The sequence below is a fragment of the Salvelinus alpinus genome, chromosome 16, assembly GCF_045679555.1.
Source record: "Salvelinus alpinus chromosome 16, SLU_Salpinus.1, whole genome shotgun sequence".
Lineage (NCBI taxonomy): Eukaryota > Metazoa > Chordata > Actinopteri > Salmoniformes > Salmonidae > Salvelinus > Salvelinus alpinus.
In genome coordinates, this window is record NC_092101.1 from 48,107,075 (window position 1) to 48,127,314 (window position 20,240).

The 20,240-nt window shown below is 47.3% G+C and overlaps 1 protein-coding gene across 4 annotated transcripts in view; it reads right to left on the minus strand.

The window, feature by feature from the left end:
* Positions 1 to 20,240, minus strand: part of LOC139541620 (insulin receptor-like) — a 206,184-nt gene that overhangs the window by 68,111 nt on the left and 117,833 nt on the right. For 3 of the 4 annotated variants that reach the window (XR_011668371.1, XM_071346446.1, XM_071346445.1), the window contains exon 3: positions 6,094 to 6,418. Coding sequence is in view for 2 of the 4 variants with exons in the window: in XM_071346446.1 (XP_071202547.1) it covers positions 6,094 to 6,418 (325 nt within the window). In the remaining 2 variants the exon portion in view is untranslated. Of the gene's footprint in view, positions 1 to 4,980; positions 4,994 to 6,093; positions 6,419 to 20,240 lie in introns of those variants that run through there. The other variant, XM_071346447.1, reaches the window with a different exon arrangement.

A 20,240-nucleotide genomic window follows, 5' to 3' on the forward strand; every position in this document is an offset into this window, starting at 1 on the left:
ACTACGAGACTGAATCTCTCTGAGAACGTACTGCACTACGAGACTGAATCTCTCTGAGAACGTACTGCACTACGAGACTGAATCTCTGAGAACGTACTGCACTACGAGACAGAATGAGAACGTACTGCACTACGAGACAGAATGAGAACGTACTGCACTACGAGACAGAATCTCTGAGAACGTACTGCACTACGAGATCTCTGAGAACGTACTGCACTACGAGATCTCTGAGAACGTACTGCACTACGAGATCTCTGAGAACGTACTGCACTACGAGATCTCTGAGAACGTACTGCACTACGAGATCTCTGAGAACGTACTGCACTACGAGATCTCTGAGAACGTACTGCACTACGAGATCTCTGAGAACGTACTGCACTACGAGATCTCTGAGAACGTACTGCACTACGAGACTGAATCTCTCTGAGAACGTACTGCACTACGAGACTGAATCTCTCTGAGAACGTACTGCACTACGAGACTGAATCTCTCTGAGAACGTACTGCACTACGAGACTGAATCTCTCTGAGAACGTACTGCACTACGAGACTGAATCTCTCTGAGAACGTACTGCACTACGAGACTGAATCTCTCTGAGAACGTACTGCACTACGAGACTGAATCTCTCTGAGAACGTACTGCACTACGATACTGAATCTCTCTGAGAACGTACTGCACTACGAGCCAGAATGAGAACGTACTGCACTACGAGCCAGAATGAGAACGTACTGCACTATGACAGAATCTCTGAGAACGTACTGCACTATGAGACAGAATCTCTGAGAACGTACTGCACTATGAGACAGAATCTCTGAGAACGTACTGCACTACGAGCCAGAATGAGAACGTACTGCACTATGAGACAGAATCTCTGAGAACGTACTGCACTATGAGACAGAATCTCTGAGAACGTACTGCACTATGAGACAGAATCTCTGAGAACGTACTGCACTATGAGACTGAATCTCTGAGAACGTACTGCACTATGAGACTGAATCTCTGAGAACGTACTGCACTATGAGACTGAATCTCTGAGAACGTACTGCACTATGAGACTGAATCTCTGAAAACGTACTGCACTACGAGACTGAAACTCTGAGAACGTACTGCACTATGAGACAGAATGAGAACGTACTGCACTATGAGACTGAATCTCTCTGAGAACGTACTGCACTATGAGACTGAATCTGGCTGTGAGGTCAGCCAGGACTTTCAGGCAGTGTACTCCCGGGGATGCGTAGGGCTGACCGCACCACCCTCTGGAAAACCCTGCGGTTGCGGACAGTGCAGTTGCCGTACATGGCGGTGATACAGCCCGACAGGATGCTCTCAATGGTGCGTCTGTAGAAGTTTGTGAGGGTCTTAGGGGCCAAGCCGAATTTCTTCAGCCTCCTGAGATTGAAGAGGCACTGTTGCTCCTTCACCACACTGTCTCTGTGGGTGGACCGTTTCAGATTGTCAGTGATGTGTATGTTGAGGAACATCAAGCTTTTCACTTTCTACACTGGGGCCCCGTTGATGTGGATAGGGGCGTGCACCCTCTGCTGTCTCCTGAAGTCCACGATCAGCTCCTTCTTTTTTTTGACGTTGAGGGAGAGGTTAATGTCTGGCACCACTCCGCCAGGGCCCTCACCTCCTGCCTTAAAGGCTGTCTCGTCGCTGTTGGTAATCAGGCCTACCACTGTTGTGTCGTCTGCAAACTTCATGATTGAGTTGGAGGGGTGCATGGCTGTGCAGTCATTTGTAAATAGGGAGTACAGGAGGGTGCTGAGCACGCACCCTTGTGGGACCCCTGTGTTGAGGATCAGCGTAGTGGAGGTGTTGTTTCCTACCTTCACCACCTGGGGGTGGCTCGTCAGGAAGTCCAAGACCCATTTGCACAGGGCGGAGTTCAGACCCAGAGCTAATTGATGAGCTTGGAGGGTACTATGGTGTTGAAGGCTGAGCTATAGTCAATGAACAGCATTCTTACATAGGTATTTCTCTCGTCCAGATGGGATAGGGCAGTGTGCAGTGCAATGGCGATTGCATCATCCGTGAATCTATTGGGGTGGTATGAACATTTCAGTGGGTCTTGGGTAAGGTGGGCGTGATATGATCCTTAACTAGCCTCTCACAGCACTTCATGATGAAAGGAGTGAGTGCTATAAGGCGATAGTCATTTAGTTCAGTTACCTTAGGAACAATGGTGGACATTTTGAAGCAAGTGGGGACAATAGACTAGGATAGAGAGAGATTTAATATGTCTGTTAACACTCCAGCCAGCTGATCTGTGCATGCTCTGAGGATGCGGCTAGGGATGCCGTCTGGGCCGGCAGCCTTGCGTAGGTTAACACGCTTAAATGTCTTACTCACTTCGGCCATGGAGAACAAGAGCTTGCAGTCCTTGGGAGCGGCTTGTGTCGTCGGCCCCATGTTATCCTCAAAGCAGGCAAAGGTGTTTAGCTTGTCAGGGAGCAAGACATTGTGTCCGCGACGTGGCTGGTTTTCACTTTACGTAATTATCTGGAGTCCCTGACACATACGTCTCGCGTCTAAGCCGTTGAATTGTGACTCCACTTTGTCTCTGTACTGATGCTTTGACTGTTTGATTGGCATAAGGAGGGCATACCGGGACTGTTTGTATTCAATCATATTCTCAGTCCCCTTGCCGTGGTTAAATTAGGTGGTTTCAGGTTTGCGTGTATGCTACCATCTGTTCACGGTTTTTGGTTTGGATAGGTTTTAAGTCGTCACAGTGGGAACAACATCCCCTATACACTTTCTGATTAACTCAGTTCCTGTGTCAGTGTATACGTCAATGTTATTCTCAGAAGCAACCCGGAATATGTCCCAGTCCACGTGATCAAAACAGTCTTGAAGCATGGATTCCCCGAATGGTCAGACCAGCGTTGAATAGACCTTAGCACGGGTACTTCCTATTTGAGTTTTTGCCTATAGGAAGAGGGGTTGGGGGAGGGCCTTGTAGCCATCCCGGAAGGGAGACTAACAATGGTTGAGAGTTTTGAATCGTGAGTACCGCAGGCGATGTGTTGATAGAACTTCGGTAGAGATTTGCTGTATTAAAGTGTCCGGCTATAATAAATGTGGCCTCAGGATATGCAGTTTCCAGTTTGCACAAGTCCAGTGTAGTTCCTTGAGAGCCATTGTGGTATCGGCTTGAGGGGGAATATATGCAGCCGTGACAATTACAGAAGAAAATTCTCTAGGGAGGTCGGTATTTGATTGTGAGGTAGTCTAGGTTGGGTGAACAAAAGGAATTGAGTTTCTGTACGTTGCCACAATCACACCATGAGTAGTTAATCATGAAACATACACCTCCACCTTTCTTCTTCCCAGAGAATTCTTTATTCCGATCCACACAATGTATTGAAAACCCAGCTGGCTGTATAGATGGAGACAGTATATCCGGAGTGAGACATGATTCCGTGAAACAGAGTATGTTACAGTCCCTGATGTCTCTCTGAAAGGAGATCCTCGCCCTGAGCTCATCTACTTTATTATTCAGGGTCTGAACATTAGCGAGTAATATACTCGGAAGCGGTGGATGGTGTGCACGCCTCCTTAGTCGGACAAAGTCCACTACGAATACCTCTTCTCTGGCGGTGATGTCTTGGAGCAGCCTCTGGGATAAGTTCAAATCGCCGTGGAAGGTACGAACAAAGGATCCAATTCAGGAAAGTCGTATTCCTGGTCGAAAGGCTGGTAAGTTACCGCCTCTCTGATATCTAAAAGCTCTTTCTGGTTGTATGTAATAATGCAAAGAAAGTTCTGGGCTAATAACATGAGAAATAACATAAAAAACGTAATACAGCAAAGTTGCTTAGGATCCTCAAACAAGGAGGCCATGTCTATCGGAGCCATCTTAGTATCCAGGAATGGAGCTAAGCACAGGCAAAGTCCTAGAGGAAAACCTGGTTCAGTCCACTTTCTACCAGACACTTGGAGATTAATTCACCTTCAGCAGGACAATAACCTAAAACACAAGGCCAAATCTACACTGGACTTGCTTACCAAGAAGACTGTGAATGTTCCTGAGTGGCCAAATTACAGTTTTGACTTAGATCTACTTGAAAATCTATGGCAAGACCTGAAAATGGTTGTCTAGCAATGATCAACCACTAATTTGACAGAGCTTGAAGAACTTAGAAAAGAATAATGGGCAAATGTTTCCCAATCCAGGTGTGGAAAGCTCTTTAGAGACTTACCCAGAAACACTCACAGCTGTAATCGCTGGCAAAGGTGTTTCTGCAAAGTATTGACTCAGGGGTGTGAATACTTATGTAATTTAGTTATTTCTGTATTTAATTTTCAATACATTTGAAATAAATTCTAAAAACATGTTTTCACTTTGTCATTATGGAGTATTGTGTATAGATGGGTGAAAAATAAATATTTCATCAATTTTGAATCAGGCTATAACAACAAAAATTTGAATAAGTCACAGGGTTATGAATACTTTCTGAAGGCACTGTATACCTAAGACTTACGGAGTAGAGTTGATATGGCTGTCATGTTATATATCGGAGACTTACGAAGTAGAGTTGATATGGCTGTCATGTTATATATCGGAGACTTACGGAGTAGAGTTGATAGCGGTCTATGGCTGTCATGTTATATATCGGAGACTTACGGAGTAGAGTTGATATGGCTGTCATGTTATATATCGGAGACTTACGGAGTAGAGTTGATGGTGGTCTATGGCTGTCATGTTATATATCGGAGACTTACGGAGTAGAGTTGATGGTGGTCTATGGCTGTCATGTTATATATCGGAGACTTACAGAGTAGAGTTGATATGGCTGTCATGTTATATATCGGAGACTTACAGAGTAGAGTTGATATGGCTGTCATGTTATATATCGGAGACTTACGGAGTAGAGTTGATAGTGGTCTATGGCTGTCATGTTATATATCGGAGACTTACGGAGTAGAGTTGATAGTGGTCTATGGCTGTCATGTTATATATCGGAGACTTACCTAGTAGAGTTGATGGTGGTCTATGGCTGTCATGTTATATATCGGAGACTTACCTAGTAGAGTTGATAGTGGTCTATGGCTGTCATGTTATATATCGGAGACTTACGGAGTAGAGTTGATAGTGGTCTATGGCTGTCATGTTATATATCGGAGACTTACGGAGTAGAGTTGATAGTGGTCTATGGCTGTCATGTTATATATCGGAGACTTACGGAGTAGAGTTGATAGTGGTCTATGGCTGTCATGTTATATATCGGAGACTTACAGAGTAGAGTTGATAGTGGTCTATGGCTGTCATGTTATATATCGGAGACTTACGGAGTAGAGTTGATAGTGGTCTATGGCTGTCATGTTATATATCGGAGACTTACGGAGTAGAGTTGATAGTGGTCTATGGCTGTCATGTTATATATCGGAGACTTACGGAGTAGAGTTGATAGTGGTCTATAGCTGTCATGTTATATATCGGAGACTTACGGAGTAGAGTTGATAGTGGTCTATGGCTGTCATGTTATATATCGGAGACTTACGGAGTAGAGTTGATAGTGGTCTATGGCTGTCATGTTATATATCGGAGACTTACGGAGTAGAGTTGATAGTGGTCTATGGCTGTCATGTTATATATCGGAGACTTACGGAGTAGAGTTGATAGTGGTCTATGGCTGTCATGTTATATATCGGAGACTTACGGAGTAGAGTTGATAGTGGTCTATGGCTGTCATGTTATATATCGGAGACTTACGGAGTAGAGTTGATAGTGGTCTATGGCTGTCATGATATATATCTGAGACTTACGGAGTAGAGTTGATAGTGGTCTATGGCTGTCATGTTATATATTGGAGACTTACCTAGTAGAGTTGATAGTGGTCTATGGCTGTCATGTTATATATCGGAGACTTACGGAGTAGAGTTGATAGTGGTCTATGGCTGTCATGTTATATATCGGAGACTTACGGAGTAGAGTTGATGGTGGTATATGGCTGTCATGTTATATATCAGAGACTTACGGAGTAGAGTTGATGGTGGTATATGGCTGTCATGTTATATATCAGAGACTTACGGAGTAGAGTTGATGGTGGTATATGGCTGTCATGTTATATATCAGAGACTTACCTAGTAGAGTTGATGGTGGTATATCCTGAGGGGCATTCTGGAATGCAGGCTCCGTTGTGGATGACGTACTCGTGGCAGTCGTTGCCCTTCCCGTTCTTGCACTGGTTGTGGAGGTCCTGACAGAAGGAGAGAGAGACGCAGCGCCAGCCCTTGAAGGTGTAGTATCCCTGGGGACAGCGGTCCACACAGGTGTCCTGGTGCTGGAGGTTCTGGCATGCCACACAGCGGCTGGCGTTGCCTGCCTCCGAGCAGCCTCCCAGGCACTGGTCGTGGCAGCAGTGACCATGTTGGGTACAGGCCCGATGTTTACAGGTGGAGGGACACACTGTGGAGGGAGGGAGGGGGGGGGGGGGGGCAGGATGGGAGGAGAGCGAGAGAGGGATAATGGTAAGAATTCAAACTCAATACAGGAGGAAAACATTTGTACAATCCTAAGTGTAAAGCTGTCCGAGTTCAGTCTCGTATCTGATTGGACTGTAGATAAAACTAACATCTGGATCAAATAGGTCAGTGTGCTTCCCTTAGCCATTCAGCTTGTCATTTCACTCCTATTGGACAAATACAGCTCTGCTCTTTCATCAAACACTAGCTAGAAACTGAAACATACGGAAGCCACCAATGGATCTCAGCTAAAGTTCTAGACAGCCTTCCCAAAGTGCAGAGCATATCTCCGGACCAGCAGTACTGCTGGGAGTCCTCCGGTCCACCGGTGTCGAACAGTGGCCCGCCGTGGAGACAGACACCCCAGACGGCGACAAACACCTCAGACGAAATGGAAACAGGCAGAACAAAGTGATGGGGATTGGACAGGCTGCTGTAGCAAAGCTCTGTGTCATTCTGCGTGTTCGGTGAGCAGGGGAGCGCAGGGGAGAGAAGGGAGCTGGCTGGGTCCAACTGTCACAATACATGGGGGCCTCTGCACGGCCGGCCATCAGCACATAAAGGACGACCGCATTCCTGCTGGGATGATCCCTTTCTAACAACGACCTAGTTCACAGTCAGAGCTCCTGCTACAGTAGCTCCTGTCCCTGGTCCCGGTCCCCAGCCACGGTAAAAATAACCCACCGCAGTGCAGCCTCGGCCAGGCTCGGACACAACCAGCTCATAAACAGAGATGGTCAGAACAACTTGGCTCACAGTTCCAACTACCACATATATAGACACGGCAGCAGGACTTTCAGATCTCTGTTAGTTACACAACTTATAGCTCCTTTACTTTAGGTTCTCTTTACGAGAGTGTCTGAGAGGATAAACATGCCACTTTACTCCAGATATCTCTAGCTTAAACTGACATATTTTAAATCTGGATTTATGTACATTTTTATGTACATATTCTTATTCATTCCTTTACACTTGTGTGTATAAGGTAGTTGATGTGAAATTGTTAGTTTACTTGTTAGATATTACTGCATGGTCAGAAATAGAAGCACAAGCATTTAACTACACTCACATTAACATCTGCTAACCATGTGTATGTGACAAATAAAATTTGATTCGATTTTTTTGTTGTACGTTACATAAGATTGACGTACCAAATCGACTCTAGGAGGTTAACCCTGCTTTAGCCAATAATCTCTGGCTTTACAGTCTGGCTATGAAAATACCCTTTCTGTTACTAATTTAAAATCAGAACCATGCATATTAACGCACATTCACTAATAAATTACTAACTTGGATTGCAAAAATAGTTGGGAAGAGATTTTCCATGTACTGATTCCATGGCACATGGTTTACGAACTGATACACAAAACGATGCTGGATTGAAAACATTGTAGAATAATAGTGAAGACATCAAAAGTATGAAATAACACATGGAATCATGTAGTAACCAAAAGCGTTAACTTCTTAGTGATCCCTTCGCGTGCCAATCCCGTTTGACAACACCCAGTGAAATAGCAGCACGCCAAATTCAAAAACAGAAATACTCATAATAATAATTCATAAATCATACAAGTGTTATACATGGGTTAAAAGATGAACTTCTTGTTAATCCAGCCACAGTGTCAGATTTCAAAAAGGCTTTACGGCGAAAGCAAACCATGCTATTATCTGAGGACAGCACCCCATCAAACAAACACATGAAAATCATATTTCAACCGGCCAGGCGTGACACAAAAGTCAGAAATAACATATAATTCATGCCTTATCTTTGAAGATCTTCTTCTGTTGGATCTCCGATATGTCCATTAAACATCACAAAATGGTCCTTTTGTTCGATAAATTCTGTCGTTATATATCCAAAATGTCCATTTATTTGGCGCGTATGATTCAGAAAATACACCTGTTCCAACTCCCGCAACATGACTACACATTATCTAATTAGTTACCTGTAAACCTGATCCAAACATTTCAAACAACTTTCCTAATCCAACTTCAGGTATTGTTAAACGTAAATAATTGATCAAATTTAAGACGGAATAAACTGTGTTCAATACCGGAGGAAAACAAAGTGGAGCGTGCTTTCAGGTCACACGCCTCTAACAGTACACTTCACTCGACCCTCGTTCTGAACAGGGCTACTTCATTTCTCAAAGGAAAAACATCAACCAATTTCTAAAGACTGTTGACATCTAGTGAAAGCGATAGGAACTGCCTTAGAATTCTAGATTCCCATAGAAAACCCATTGTTTTTTCCCCCCCTGGATAGTTTGTCCTCGGGGTTTCGCCTGCCAAATAAGTTTTGTTATACTCACAGACATAATTTTAACAGTTTTAGAAACTCTAGAGTGTTTTCTATCCAAATATACCAATTATATGCATATCCTAGCTTCTGGGCCTGAGTAGCAGGCAGTTTACTTTGGGCACACTTTTCATCCGGACGTGAAAATAGTGCCCCCTAGCCTTAAGAAGTTTTAAACAAATCAAAATATATTTTAGATTTTAGATTCTTCAAAGTTGACACCATTTGCCTTGATGACAGCTCTGCACACTCTTGGCATTCTCTCAACCAGCTTCACCTGGAATTATTTTCCAACAGTCTTGAAGTTGCTCCCACATATGCTGAGCAGTTGTTGGCTGCTTTTCCTTCACTCTGCGGTCCAACTCGTCCCAAACCATCTCAATTGGGTTGACGGCGGGTGATTGACGTCGGGTGATTGACGTCAGCATCACCCTCCTTGGTCAAATAGCCCTTACACAGCCTGGAGGTGTGTTTTGGGTCATTGTCCTGTTGAAAAATAAGTGATAGTCCCACTAAGCGCAAACCAGATGGGATTGCATATCGCTGCAGAATGCTGTGGTAACCATGCTGTTAACTGTGCCTTGAATTTGAAATAAACCACTGACAGTGTCACCAGCAAAGTACCCCGACACTATCACACCCCCTCCTCCTCCATGCTTCACGGTGGATCATCTGTTCAGGGGTGGGAGGGGGGATGGGAGGGGGTGAGTGTAGCTGAAGGACGGGACTAAAAAACAAACAAAAAAATATAAATATTCAAAAATATACTGTGTCCGTAAAATGCGTATAGTATGTATAAGCTGGAAGTAGAAGCCAAAGTGTTGTTATCTATTAGTTTACTCCAATTAGGGGAGGGTTAGGGGAAAATAATAAAAGGAAAATATTTACAAAAATATTTACAAAAATAATGACTAACTTCTTGCAGCAGAAATTATAGACAATTAACAGGGTCTCATAAACAAATCTCTCAAGCACAAACCCACGAACTAGTGAGTAGCCAGCTAATCTTTACATTTTAAATGTAGTCAATTTGATCAATTTATATTTATTATTTATTATTATATTTATTTCTAGAATAGTTGAATTGTTATGAACACACCCTTCCGTCCGTCTCCAACGGTTTGAACAGCGTGCTAGCGTGTCGACTTTGTTCAGATGTTGAAATCAAGTGGCCTACCTTATTTCTCAGAATGAGAACGAGTTTCCTTTTACTTTTATAGGCCTACTTGTGTTTTATGCTTATTGCACATGTATAAAACACAGACTAGACAGCAAGTTATAAAAGTATTTGGGTAAAATGCTACTAGCGGCGCATGGTACCGCAACGCCGTCGGTGACAAACTGACGTAGGAGAAAATTTACAAGATTATGTTATAATACTGTTTATGCATCGAAGAGCTTTGACGAGTACTCTCCCATCAGTGGCTATGGGACTGAGTTGGGCCTCTGGGCTTGAGCTGACAGTTGACTTGGTGATAAAACATATAAGACTGCATTCCATAGACTAGATGTGGTGGGTGTGACCCGAGATAGAGGAGTAGAACAAAAATCCTTATTGTTTCTAATCATTCTTGCATCTGGGAAACTAAGCGGGGGGTTGGGGGTTAAAACAACACCAGGAGCAAATAACTACAAGATGAACCCGAGGTGACTTATGATGCCCCCCAATCTACATGGGAGGGGTGGAACCAGCCATGAAGAAGCATTTTTTCCATCTACTATATAAGAACTCTGCATTGTCTGTAAGGTTACGCTCTCGGCAACACACTGTGGACAGGAGTGGACAGTTTCATTATTGCAATAACTAAATCGATATTAAATAAAAGATGATTGTTTTGAAGAAATTACAACGGTGTCTCACTTGATTAGAATATACTTGATTAGAATACTCCCATTTTTAGTAGTGTTTGCTCTGCGCGCAATTTGAGAAGTTGAGACATAAAAAGGGTTGAAAAGTGAACTTCTTATCTATTACAGTAAAATAATGTCCTAATGTGTGTTTGGTTTCCATATGAACCATTCTGACCCAACCTCAAATAACGAGATTAAACCGCTTGTCAGATAGGAGGAAGTGATATCTCATCTTTGTTGTTGTGAGTAGCAGGGGGAGGTGACGTGGTGTGTGGCGTGGAGTGTGGCGTGGGGGGGAGGGGCATGGCGTGTGGGAGGGAGGGGCATGGCGTGTGGGAGGGAGGGGCATGGCGTGTGGGAGGGAGGGGCATGGCGTGGAGTGTGGCATGGCGTGTGGGAGGGAGGGGCATGGCATGTGGTGGGGGGGAGGGGCGTGGCGTGTGGTGGGGCGGAGGGGCGTGGCGTGTGGGGTGTGGCGGGGTGTGGCGTGTGGTGGGGAGGGGCGTGGTGTGTTTGTATAAATGGGAAGGTGCACAGTCACAGCAGGAGCAAAGGAGAAGAGACCAAAAAGACAAACGGACATAAAACCGAATAAAAAATGTAGATAAAAACTTTGTGATACAGATATTTGTAAAATCGCACTAAAACATTCATTTAATTTAATCAAATGAATTTGATATATTGCCAGCCCTGATGGACAACATGGAGGAGAGGCAAATAGCAGAGAACCTAAAAACTGCATTAACTAGCAGCAGTAAGGTGAGTGCTGTCTGGTAGCCAGGACTGCAGTAGATTAAACTGCACTGCCCCCCACTACCACAACATTACTTGAGGCTCAGTTCTGGCCCAGTCTGTCCACCATTACCACAACATTACTTGAGGCTCAGGTCTGGCCCAGTCTGTCCCCCCCCACCACAACATTACTTGAGGCTCAGGTCTGGCCCAGTCTGTCCACCATTACCACAACATTACTTGATGCTCAGGTCTGGCCCAGTCTGTCCCCCTCCACCACAACATTACTTGAGGCTCAGGTCTGGCCCAGTCTGTCCCCCACCACAACATTACTTGAGGCTCAGGTCTGGCCCAGTCTGTCCCCCACTACCACAACATTACTTGAGGCTCAGGTCTGGCCCAGTCTGTCCTCCACTACCACAAGATTACTTGAGGCTCAGGTCTGGCCCAGTCTGTCCCCCCCCACCACCACCACAACAATAACATTACCTGCACACCTTCAGGTTACCCATGTCTTCAAACAGAAACTCTGGTTAAAGATGTAGCAATGGCGTACCTGTAGACTTCTAGTCATCGCGCTAATGCTAGTAAGCATTGGGTCGCGAAACTACTGGCAACTTCCTTCACACCTGCACGTAGAGACATAAAAATGGTATCCACAAGTTCATCTGACTCTGGGCGATGTAGAACAACGCCAGAATCTCACAGTATCCCTTCAACTCTAGTGATACAATATGTCAGGGAAAGCATACCTCTATACTAAACTAGCAGTCATTTATGGTTAAATCATCGTAAAAGTGAAACTGTATAAGTCAAGTCCAGGTCACTTTTTCAACCAGTTCTCTCGTGACCAGTGTTAAGGGTAGGCTTGGGCCGTATCCAGATCTTCCTACCGTTATTCTCCTATCAAGACATAGCTCCAACAAAAAAATAACGCTTTGGCCATCTATTACCAGAATGATAACAACATTAGCAAATTCTGTAATAGTGAAATGTGAAGGAAGAGCAGCATATGACGGAGCAGAGGGCAGAAGAACAGAAGAGGAGGGGGGAAGAAACTACTAGGAAGCACAGGAAAGAAATGGCAGCTGTACAGATAACTCACCAAGAGCTCTGACTTCTCAAACACAGCAGAAAGATGTTATAAGACGGCAAACATTTAGCAGTGAATTACATACAAGTGGAACATCATCACCCTCATATGAGCCGCACAACAAAAGACTCGCTTATAGATATAGAACGCTATGAATTCCCCAGCTCCCGCCGTTTCCCGTTGTGCTACTTACAAATCAACACGTGACTGGCTCAACTGTTCTGGGGAACTACGGTAAGCTTGATCATGTAAAATAATGTGACAGGTGAAATACTAATGTATTGCACAAGTTGACCGCAGGTATTAACTTAACTACAAATATTCAAATGTATTGATGAACTTCAAATAAATAGTTAACGGTATAAAAATCACATCCTGTGGCTTTAACCAAATGCACGGCCAGGCACGACTCCAACACCATCATTAAATTTGCCGATGACACAACAGCCTGATCACCGACAACAACGAGACAGCCTATAGGAAGGAGGGCGGAGACCTGGCTGTGTGGTGCCAGGACAACAACCTCTCCCTCAACGTGATCAATACAAAGGAGATGATTGTGGACTACAGGAAAAAGAGGACCGAGCACGGCCCCATTCTCATCGACAGGGCTGAAGTGGAGCAGGTTGAGAGCTTCAAGTTCCTTGGCGTCCACATCACCAACAAACTAACATGGTCCAAGCACACCATGACAGTCGTGAAGAGGACACGACAAAACCTATTCCCCTTCAGGAGACTGAAAAGATTTAGCATGGGTCCTCAGATCCTCAAAAGGTTCTACAGCTGTACCGTCGAGAGCATCCTGACTGGTTGCATCACTGCCTGGTATGGCAACTGCTCGGCCTCCGACCGCAAGGCACTACAGAGGGAGGTGCGAACGGTCCAGTACATCACTGGGGCCAAGCTTCCTGCCATCCAGGACCTCTATACCAGGCGGTGTCAGAGGAAGGCCCTAATAATTGTCAAAGACTCCATCCACCATAGATTGTTCTCTCTGCTACTGCATGGCCACCAGTACCGGAGTGCCAAGTCTAGGTCCAAGAGGCTTCTAAACACCTTCTACCCCCAAGCCATAAGACTCCTGAACATCTAGTCAAATGGCTACCCAGACTATGCATTTCACTGTAAGGTCTATCTACACCTGTTGTATTCCATGCATGTGACTAATAAAATTTGATTTGAAAACCACATCCAATGGCTTTTACCAAATACCCTGGTATATATTGTATATATGGCCGAAGCCTAGTTGGAGGTAACACATCAAAAGTAACATGTTACAGTAATATATTACTTTTACAAGTAACAGAATAACATAACGAGTTCCTGTTTTCTAATATTATTAGTTAGGGCAAGCGTACCTATTAAGCACATGTACCCATTTTAAGCCCACTTCCAGCTTTGGATTCAAAGAAAAAAATAAACAATTCAAAAAAATCTCTCCTGCTAGCGTAATACTTCCTGTAACTGCCTAGTTAGCCGCTCCCTCCCGCTCCTGTTACTTGTACCACCATGTTTGTGCTCACCCTTCCTTCACATTTATCACTCTCAAATCGTAAATGATGAGTCTATTCTTCAAGGTTTTACCTTTGAAACGTCCATGCAGCATCTGCATGACAATAATTTGATCTCAATCAGTTTCCTGAGAATATCCATTTAGATCTTGTTAAATTAGACGACGTAGCCTACAGTGTTGTTTTGAAGTATGAAATTCTATCTCGATAAATCTAACGCATCAAATAAATTGTCCATAAACATTCAGGCGGCTTTACGAAAAATAAATATATCTATATTAAAAGCCATTAAATAACGGTAATCAAGTCACAACAAGGCCGACTTCAAACGCCCGACATGAAAATTCTAATAACCGGCTCATTAACTGACCGCAGTGTGAATGCAAACTATGTCAGATAAATCCTAGACATAATAGGTTAAAACACTGAAATATCATATTGTGGAATTCCATGCTGAATTCACAGCGTGAGATTACTTTTGTTAAATTTAACGAGTAAAATGTACTAGATTACTTTTTAAAGTAACGAATCCCAATAACACTGCCCGTGACAATACGTGCTGTAGCGGTGTGTAAACTAGACCATTTGTTCTGTAGTGGTGCAGTATGGTGTGTTCTGTAGTGGTGCAGTATTGTGTGTTCTGTAGTGGTGCAGTATGGTGTGTTCTGTAGTGGTGCAGTAATGGTGTGTTCTAGTTGTTCTGTAGTGGTGCAGTATGGTGTGTTCTGTAGTGGTGCAGTACGGTGTGTTCTGTAGTGGTGCAGTACGGTGTGTTCTGTAGTGGTGCAGTATTGTGTGTTCTGTAGTGGTGCAGTATGGTGTGTTCTGTAGTGGTGCAGTAATGGTGTGTTCTAGTTGTTCTGTAGTGGTGCAGTATGGTGTGTTCTGTAGTGGTGCAGTATGGTGTGTTCTGTAGTGGTGCAGTATGGTGTGTTCTATAGTGGTGCAGTATGATGTATTCTGTAGTGGTGCAGTATGGTGTGGTCTGTAGTGGTGCAGTATGGTGTGTTCTGTAGTGGTGCAGTATGGTGTGTTCTGTAGTGGTGCAGTATGGTGTGTTCTGTAGTGGTGCAGTATGGTGTGTTCTGTAGTGGTGCAGTATGGTGTGTTCTGTAGTGGTGCAGTATGGTGTGTTCTGTAGTGGTGCAGTATGGTGTATTCTGTAGTGGTGCAGTATGGTGTATTCTGTAGTGGTGCAGCATGGTGTGTTCTGTAGTGGTGCAGTATGGTGTGTTCTGTAGTGGTGCAGTATGGTGTGTTCTGTAGTGGTGCAGTATGGTGTGTTCTGTAGTGGTGCAGTATGGTGTATTCTGTAGTGGTGCAGTATGGTGTATTCTGTAGTGGTGCAGTATGGTGTGGTCTGTAGTGGTGCAGTATGGTGTGTTCTGTGGTGGTGCAGTACGGTGTGTTCTGTGGTGGTGCAGTACGGTGTGGTCTGTAGTGGTGCAGTACGGTGTGTTCTGTAGTGGTGCAGTACGGTGTGGTCTGTAGTGGTGCAGTACGGTGTGTTCTGTAGTGGTGCAGTACGGTGTGTTCTGTAGTGGTGCAGTACGGTGTGTTCTGTAGTGGTGCAGTACGGTGTGTTCTGTAGTGGTGCAGTACGGTGTGTTCTGTAGTGGTGCAGTATGGTGTGTTCTGTAGTGGTGCAGTATGGTGTGTTCTGTAGTGGTGCAGTATGGTGTGTTCTGTAGTGGTGCAGTATGGTGTATTCTGTAGTGGTGCAGTATGGTGTATTCTGTAGTGGTGCAGTAATGGTGTGTTCTAGTTGTTCTGTAGTGGTGCAGTATGGTGTGTTCTGTAGTGGTGCAGTATGGTGTGTTCTGTAGTGGTGCAGTGGTGCGCACACACACACACACACACACACACACACACACACACACACACACACACACACACACACACACACACACACACACACACACACACACACACACACAGGACAGTTCTGAAATACCCGCCCTGTACTCACCCCAGCGGAAAACGTTCCAGGAGTGCTTCTCATTTCATACATGGCTGCAAAGGACCAACAAAAAAGTCCTGAAACGCTCCTTTTGTTTTTTGGGGAAGGGTTATGATGTTGCCACTAAACTATTTAACAGTTGACAGGAGGAAACCTCTTGGGAGAAGAGGAATTGAAAAGCATATGGTTAAGAATGTATTAGTGGGTGCCAGTGTGCCAGACAGACAGTCAGACAGACAATCAGACAGCTAGACAGCCAGAGACAGACAGCCAGACAGGGACAGACAGACAGGCAGACAGAAAGACAAACAGCGAGCCTTCGAGGGATGACACCACGGTGAGGACATCACACACACTGTTACTGCCAACAGAAGAACAAGGAAGGATCCCTCTCAGCAAGCAGGCTGGGGGAGAGAGGGAGGGGCTGGGGGAGAGAGGGAGGGGCTGGGGGAGGGGGAGGGGGGCTGGGGGAGAGAGGGAGGGTGCTGGGGGAGAGAGAGGGGAGGGGCTGGAGGAGAGAGGGGAGGGGCTGGAGGAGAGAGGGAGGGGCTGGAGGAGAGAGGGAGGGTGCTGGGGGAGGGGGGCTGGGGGAGGGAGGGAGGGTGCTGGGGGAGAGAGGGAGGGGCTGGGGGAGAGAGGGAGGGTGCTGGGGGAGAGAGTGGGGTACTGGAGGAGAGAGGGGAGGGGCTGGAGGAGAGAGGGAGGGGCTGGAGGAGAGAGGGAGGGGCTGGAGGAGAGAGGGAGGGTGCTGGGGGAGAGAAGGAGGGTGCTGGGGGAGGGGGGCTGGGGGAGAGAGTGGGGTACTGGAGGAGAGAGGGGAGGGGCTGGAGGAGAGAGGGAGGGGCTGGAGGAGAGAGGGAGGGGCTGGAGGAGAGAGGGGAGGGGCTGGAGGAGAGAGGGAGGGTGCTGGGGGAGAGAGTGGGGTACTGGAGGAGAGAGGGGAGGGGCTGGAGGAGAGAGGGAGGGTGCTGGGGGAGGGGGGCTGGGGGAGAGAGTGGGGTACTGGAGGAGAGAGGGGAGGGGCTGGAGGAGAGAGGGAGGGGCTGGAGGAGAGAGGGGAGGGGCTGGAGGAGAGAGGGGAGGGGCTGGAGGAGAGAGGGAGGGGCTGGAGGAGAGAGGGAGGGTGCTGGGGGAGAGAGTGGGGTACTGGAGGAGAGAGGGGAGGGGCTGGAGGAGAGAGGGAGGGTGCTGGGGGAGAGGGGCTGGGGGAGAGAGTGGGGTACTGGAGGAGAGAGGGGAGGGGCTGGAGGAGAGAGGGAGGGGCTGGAGGAGAGAGGGGAGGGGCTGGAGGAGAGAGGGAGGGTGCTGGGGGAGGGGGGCTGGGGGAGAGAGTGGGGTACTGGAGGAGAGAGGGGAGGGGCTGGAGGAGAGAGGGGAGGGGCTGGAAGAGAGAGGGAGGGGCTGGAGGAGAGAGGGGAGGGGCTGGAGGAGAGAGGGAGGGGCTGGAGGAGAGAGGGGAGGGGCTGGAGGAGAGAGGGAGGGGCTGGAGGAGAGAGGGAGGGTACTGGAGGAGAGAGGGGGGTACTGGAGGAGAGAGGGGAGGGGCTGGAGGAGAGAGGGAGGGGCTGGGGGAGAGAGTGGGGTACTGGAGGAGAGAGGGGAGGGGCTGGAGGAGAGAGGGAGGGGCTGGAGGAGAGAGGGAGGGGCTGGAGGAGAGAGTGGGGTACTGGAGGAGAGAGGGAGGGGCTGGAGGAGAGAGGGAGGGGCTGGAGGAGAGAGGGAGGGGCTGGAGGAGAGAGTGGGGTACTGGAGGAGAGAGGGGAGGGGCTGGAGGAGAGAGGGAGGGGCTGGAGGAGAGAGGGAGGGGCTGGAGGAGAGAGGGAGGGGCTGGAGGAGAGAGGGAGGGGCTGGAGGAGAGAGGGATGGGCAGGTGAAGAGAGAGGAAGGGGCTGAAGGAGGGATAGTGTGAGCTCTAAGAGGCGTGGAGAGGTGAAGGGAGGGAGGGAGGGATAGTGTGGATTCAGAGAGGTGGGGAGGTGAAGGGAGGGAGGGAGAGGTGAAGGGAGGGAGGGAGGGATAGTTTGGGTTCAGAGAGGTGGAGAGGAGATGAAGGGAGGGAGGGAGGGAGGGGTCTCTCTGACATCAGAGCCTTTTTCTGTTTCCCTTCACACTGAGCAGTGAACACTCTCACACAAACAGAAAAATGCATCAACATACTTTCACTCCCCGCTCTTCCCTCTTTGTGCAGTGCAGTGTGTACATGCTGTGACCACGCCGCGCTGTGTCAGTCTGCCTCCCGATCCCCCAGGAGGAATCCATTCCGTAGTACAGCTCCCACACCAGATCCGCCCTCACCCTTAACCAATGTGTTTGCTGGCTGTGGAAAGCAGCCATTCAATGGCCTCTTCCATGTCAGGGAGGAGAGCTGTCTGGGGTTAACCCTTCCATGTCAGGGAGGAGAGCTGTCCTGGGTTAACCCTTCCATGTCAGGGAGGAGAGCTGTCTGAGGTTAACCCTTCCATGTCAGGGAGGAGAGCTGTCCTGGGTTAACCCTTCCATGTCAGGGAGGAGAGCTGTCCTGGGTTAACCCTTCCATGTCAGGGAGGAGAGCTGTCTGGGGTTAACCCTTCCATGTCAGGGAGGAGAGCTGTCCTGGGTTAACCCTTCCATGTCAGGGAGGAGAGCTGTCTGAGGTTAACCCTTCCATGTCAGGGAGGAGAGCTGTCCTGGGTTAACCCTTCCATGTCAGGGAGGAGAGCTGTCCTGGGTTAACCCTTCCATGTCAGGGAGGAGAGCTGTCTGAGGTTAACCCTTCCATGTCAGGGAGGAGAGCTGCTCGGGGTTAACCCTTCCATGTCAGGGAGGAGAGCTGTCTGGGGTTAACCCTTCCATGTCAGGGAGGAGAGCTGTCTGAGGTTAACCCTTCCATGTCAGGGAGGAGAGCTGCTCGGGGTTAACCCTTCCATGTCAGGGAGGAGAGCTGTCTGGGGTTAACCCTTCCATGTCAGGGAGGAGAGCTGTCCTGGGTTAACCCTTCCATGTCAGGGAGGAGAGCTGTCTGGGGTTAACCCTTCCATGTCAGGGAGGAGAGCTGTCTGGGGTTAACCCTTCCATGTCAGGGAGGAGAGCTGTCTGGGGTTAACCCTTCCATGTCAGGGAGGAGAGCTGTCTGGGGTTAACCCTTCCATGTCAGGGAGGAGAGCTGTCTGAGGTTAACCCTTCCATGTCAGGGAGGAGAGCTGTCTGGGGTTAACCCTTCCATGTCAGGGAGGAGAGCTGTCTGGGGTTAACCCTTCCATGTCAGGGAGGAGAGCTGTCTGGGGTTAACCCTTCCATGTCAGGGAGGAGAGCTGTCTGGGGTTAACCCTTCCATGTCAGGGAGGAGAGCTGCTCAGGGTTAACCCTTCCATGGAAAGCAAACAGAAAGCAACCGAGGCAAACTAGGAGAATACGAGGCCATTTCTCGATGCTGAGGGGAGCTCCTCCCTCCTCTCTCTATCCTTTCTCTCCCTCCCTCTCAGCCCTTTTTGCCCCAGGCCTGCTCAGAGCCTACTACTAGCTAGCACAATGTTTATGCTAACACTGCGGCTAACACTGCCCTGCAGCATTCCCATTCTGATCACGCTAACGCTAGGTTACGCTAGCTGTGCCAAACACAGCCCGTTCATTCATCCCCCTCCTCCCCTCCCCTCCATTCACCCACAGCCCCAGCTCAGCCTGAACCAGTCTCCCTACCTCCGCTCTCCCCCCCCCCCATCTCTCTCTCGCGTTTCCAGGCCACGGCTCCTCTTTCAATCATATGCCTTGTTTTTATTTCAAACCGGATGGAGGAGAAGAGAAAGGATTTTTTGATTTAAAAAATATATATATATTTAACGAGGCTAGTCAGATAATTAAGAACAAATTCTTATTTACAATGACGGCCTACCGGGGAACAGTGGGTTAACTGCCTTGTTCAGGGGCAGAAAGACGGATGATTCCAAAGCTTCTACAGAAGATGGAAACCTTATCACTATTCCACTAACACTACACCCACCTTATCACTATTCCACTAACACTACACCCACCTTATCACTATTCCACTACACCCACCTTATCACTATTCCACTACACCCACCTTATCACTATTCCACTACACCCACCTTATCACTATTCCACTACACCCACCTTATCACTATTCCACTACACCCACCTTATCACTATTCCACTACACCCACCTTATCACTATTCCACTACACCCACCTTATCACTATTCCACTACACCCACCTTATCACTATTCCACTACACCCACCTTATCACTATTCCACTACACCCACCTTATCACTATTCCACTACACCCACCTTATCACTATTCCACTACACCCACCTTATCACTATTC